General features: G+C 43.4%; 2 protein-coding genes across 2 annotated transcripts; both read left to right on the top strand.

The window, feature by feature from the left end:
• Nucleotides 1-1894: 1894 nt before the first annotated feature.
• PHALS_01318 (ribosomal protein l29) lies at nt 1895-2540 on the top strand (the record flags this gene model as incomplete). The annotated part of the gene is made up of 2 exons (XM_024715692.1): nt 1895-1898; nt 2173-2540. The coding sequence occupies 2 exons, from the start codon at nt 1895-1897 to the stop codon at nt 2538-2540; spliced, it is 372 nt and encodes a 123-aa protein (XP_024581364.1).
• A 702-nt stretch (nt 2541-3242) lies between these two features.
• Nucleotides 3243-3988, top strand: PHALS_01317 (CRN-like protein; the record flags this gene model as incomplete). Its single annotated transcript, XM_024715690.1, has 2 exons — nt 3243-3529; nt 3586-3988. 2 exons carry the CDS (start codon nt 3243-3245, stop codon nt 3986-3988), a joined length of 690 nt encoding a protein of 229 aa, XP_024581363.1.
• Between the last annotated feature and the right edge of the window lie 519 nt (nt 3989-4507).

The raw sequence follows: 4507 nt of genomic DNA, 5'->3' as shown, positions 1-4507 counted from the left end.
TTGGTTCTTGTAAAGAACGAAAGGTCGGTGACCTAAATTATGCTTCCTCAAGCGCAAATCTACGGCAGCCCCGCTGCAAGTAGCGAGTATCATCAAGATCCGTCTTCTAACAAGGTCGTACCCAGGAGCAATATATACCCTAAATCCACTCGCTTGAGTCTAAAGCACATTCTCCATATTTTCGTAGAAAGCAGTGGCCTCAACACCCTCGTCTAGGCGTTATTCCATGGGATAAATATTGTAAAAGGGTTTCTTAGGATCAGCCTTGTAGTTAAGCGTCAAGTATTACTCAAGCCATTGTACTGTTAAGATACTCATCTCTTGTTGATTGGACGCGAAACGTTTTTAATATGACCCATCTTGCCCGTTCTCTACCACCAACCTTAAAACGGAAGCGACTACCCCCATTTGATTGGGTGGATATTGTATTCAGATAGTCCTGAGCAAACTGTTGCCTATATAATTCTTCGAATATATGATTTTATCAGTATTTGACGATCGACTTTGTATCTATTCATTCACAAAATATTCTAAGATTAATGAATTAAAACAATAGTACCTTTTTTGAGGCTTCTTAAGCCATTGGCAGTTGTCATTGAAGTGTCAGGAATGTTAACCACTAATATGCTCAACCTTGATAGTGCAATTCAGGTAACATGCTTGGGAACAAGTTTAAAGCTAGTCAGTATCAACACGCTGATTTATTTGTTTATTTACATTTATACAGACCTTAAATTTGCTGTTCATAGATACATTAAACAACTTCACCGCGAAAGAACCTTCGTGTATTTTTCCAACCAAAGTAAGTCTAGGTATCCAATACACGCAAATGTCGGTATGATCCATTTTGCTTTCTCGACTTTAATAAAACGTGAATCATTCGACAAAGGATACACATGATATTCTTGCAAGCTCTGTGCCATAAAAAGCTCACATCTGCACACTTGCTTTAATCAATATCGATCGATACCTTATTAAATTATCAAAACGTTTTTGTTTCGCTTTCCGTTCATTTATTCTCTTATCATTGAGATTTACGTTCTGCGCTAAAATTTGAGTCTAATGACGATAGGCGCGTGGAAGAGCTTGAGAAATGAGACGGCTCCATTTCCAGGGGGTTGCCAAAAGTTGTCAGAACAACGGCAGTCGAGTCCTTCTCGCTTTTATATGTTCTTCAATGCTCACTACATTTCGCCCGATGGACTCGAGGCTTCACTGAATCGCGTTTGAAGCTTTGCACTCAAGACACCTTCTACACATGACTTCAAAAACTTAAAAATATGTTGCTAGCCTGGTCGACTGGTCATAAAATTGACGCTAGAGATTTTCACGAGATCTTTTGTGCTTTTATTGCTCGTCTAAACCATTTTTTTTCTATCAAAGCGGCGACAAAACATCACAATTTTGAATTATCACCCATCCGCGAGCTTGATAACCTTGACGGCTATCCAAAAACGTCGTCATGCAATTAAATTTGTCTTTTGCGCGACATATGAGCACGCTGATTCAGCAAGCGATCTAATAGTTTTCAAACGCAGATGGTAGAGTAAATGTAGTGCTGTCCCGATAGCTTTTTAATCAGCGTGGTCTTTAGTATGCGGATATCAGCTATTTCTCGATTTACTGCTTGCTGAAGTGTAGTGACTATTCTTCGAGCTACCTGCAACTTTCTAGTTGCAAGTATGGTGACAAATGCTTCTGTCCCTGCTACAATTTTTTCGCAATCTCCACTGCCGTTAATCTGGCTTTCTCACTTTAACAGTACTTAGTGCAGATCTAGTACCTTAGAGGCGGTGGACTGAACGTTGCTTGAAGGATTCTGAGCAGCACCAGTCATTCGATAACCAACCGATCGAACTATTTGCAAAAGGGAAGTTTGAGGTACTAGGAAACAATGGGTAAGACTTTGATCGTAAGCGTGATAATCGCGAAGACGGACAGCTGCAATTGTTCTGGGAGCTTATCCGTGAAGGGGCAGAGGCAGACGATCAAAGTTACTTAGCGGCTGCATAGCGAGTCGAAGACAGCTTAAGTACACGACGACGCTGAATCTGACCTTAATCACTTTAGTGAATGCCACCTGCCTTCTTGCCCGCTGTCCATCTGATCGACTAATTCACATCACCAAACATTTAATAAAGTGCTAACGTTCCTACATTGATGGTGGTGCAGCTCAGATCAAGGCGCATGAGCTTCGTACAAAAAGCAAGACAGAGCTACTTCGCCAGCTGGACGACTACCAGCAGGAGCTAGCCCAGCTTCGCGTCGCGAAGGTTATTGGTGGTGCTGCTTCTAAGCTAAGCAAGATCCGTGTGGTGCGCAAGTCTATCGCCCGTGTACTGACTGTCTACAACCAGAACCAGAAGGCCAAACTCCGCTCCGCTTTGGGCAACAAGAAGCACGTACCGCTAGACTTGCGCCGTAAGAAGACGCGCGCTATTCGCCGTCAGCTTTCTAAGCACGACAAGTCGATCAAGACTTTAAAGCAGCAGAAGAAGGAGTCGTACTTCCCCAAGCGCCGCTACGCTCTCAAGGCGTAGATACTGCTTGTTGGTGCACTTTCGTTGTACTAAATACACCCTTATAAGATTTGTGCCATGCTTGCTACGGCGTTGATCAAATTTGGGATTACTAAGCTTGGTGTTAGTAGCAGTGGGTCTTAGAAAAGTACGCCGGCAGTTTTTTTCCTTACCGTAATTTACCAGCGAGAACAGCTAAAGCCTTATTTCGGGCAATGTGCTATTTAAACGACGCAACCTTCCGACCACCTGGGAGTGAAAGCAATGTCTTTTCAATGTTAGGTTAATCGCAAAAATCGCTCAACCGGTGAGATTTAACAGACGTTGATCCACCTTATAGCGAGAGCCACGTCTTTTAAATTTTAGGGCCACCGTGGACCGCATTCAAACTATGCAATAGAGCATTACGTCGACCTCAAGGTTTAGTTCGGACCAGCGTCTCATTATTGCTTGACACACACCATCATGTCCGCTATGTACGTTAGAAATTGTTATGCCTGCTCGAAAAAAGATGTTAAAGCTTTTTTGTGGAATTGTTGGTGTGGCGGGCAGCGCGTGCTTGGTGCGAGTGGACGAAAGCGTCTCGGCAGATGACTTGGATGAAGCAATAAACGAGAAGAATTCGAACGACTTGACGGACGTCGATACAAAGAATCTGCAGCTCTTTCCGGCGAAGACGGAGGGTTAGCGCGTGGCTGAAGTCAAAAGACCTGATGTGATTCTATGCGAAGTGGAGACATTTCTGAGCAAGTCAAGACACTGCCGAACGTGGAAATGGATTCGGCAGATGGGATTGGTCACTTGTTCGGCGACGCTCCGACGAAGAAGGCCATTCACGTGTTGGTGGTGGTAGACCGGGAGAAATTCGAAAGCCGGGAACCTGAGACAGCACTGCATCTTGATCGCAAAAGACGGTGGGACAAGTTGAATGAGGTTTCGACAAGAACAAAAAAAAGAAGTTTTTTGGCTCCATGGGTTTGGGAGATCAACAATATCATGCCTGCTGCTAGGTTTGAACAGACGTCGAAGCCTATCCCTTAAAAGAAGCTCGACGCTGTGCATATAGCCAATCTTATTCGAAGCTTTTGGATACGTCGGGATTGGTCAAGAAGCAAACTTCATTGTGCCCTAGCTTGCAAGTGTCTGTGCGCTGTTCAATGGAGATGTTCAGATCCCAACCGAAGAAACAGTTGAGGCGAAGCGTGTCCTCGGAGATGGAGACTTTGATTTGTGCTTCAGCGCCGGACAAACGTGTTTGGCAAAGCGAGATGATTACAGCAGGGCCTTGCTCAAGCACTCGCGGATGTTTAGAGGTTGACGAAAGTGTACAGCATTGCCACGAACTTTGTGAAATCGTATTTTTCGAGAAGTCTGGACGAGAAACTCGAGCTAACGTGTACGTACGTACACGGGATTCAGTGAAGCTTATCGCTGGGATAATGTACTCTATGCTGTCTAATGACTACTAGCAAGTGGTCAATCCTACGTCTGATAAATATAAAGTTTAAATATACTACTGTTGACGTACTTACCTGAACAATTCCTCGCCAACAAACTGCGCATTAAAGACGCGCAGAAGCACTATCAGCACACACGCAAAACTCGTATCAAAAGACTACGACGAAAATAATCGCGGCGTCAGCTATAAAACCAAGCTTAAATAATTATATTCTCTCTGAAAGGAAATATATTATTCATAAAAGAATCGAGTTTTCAGGTGGCACGTTGTAGTAACCTTATAACTCTATTCGCTCAAACTTATCTAATAGCTTCGAGTCCGACACATAAACGATTCAGGGAATTGATGTATCGAGACCTGTCCACAATAACTCGTTCTCGATCTGTGCCATAATAATTGGTCTGCTAACAAGGCCTCGACCAGTCTTTCGGTATACGTTTATTCTATAGAGTATTATGGAGGTTATTGTACTTCGTGTGTTGGGAAAAAATCGCAAATGTTATCACACCATGAAGATTTTACAGTCGAG

The sequence above is a fragment of the Plasmopara halstedii genome (genome assembly GCF_900000015.1).
Source record: "Plasmopara halstedii genome assembly, contig: Scaffold_1343, whole genome shotgun sequence".
Taxonomy (NCBI): Eukaryota; Oomycota; class Peronosporomycetes; order Peronosporales; family Peronosporaceae; genus Plasmopara; species Plasmopara halstedii.
The sequence above is the reverse complement of the archived record's forward strand: the minus strand, read 5'-3'. Positions and strand labels throughout refer to the sequence as shown.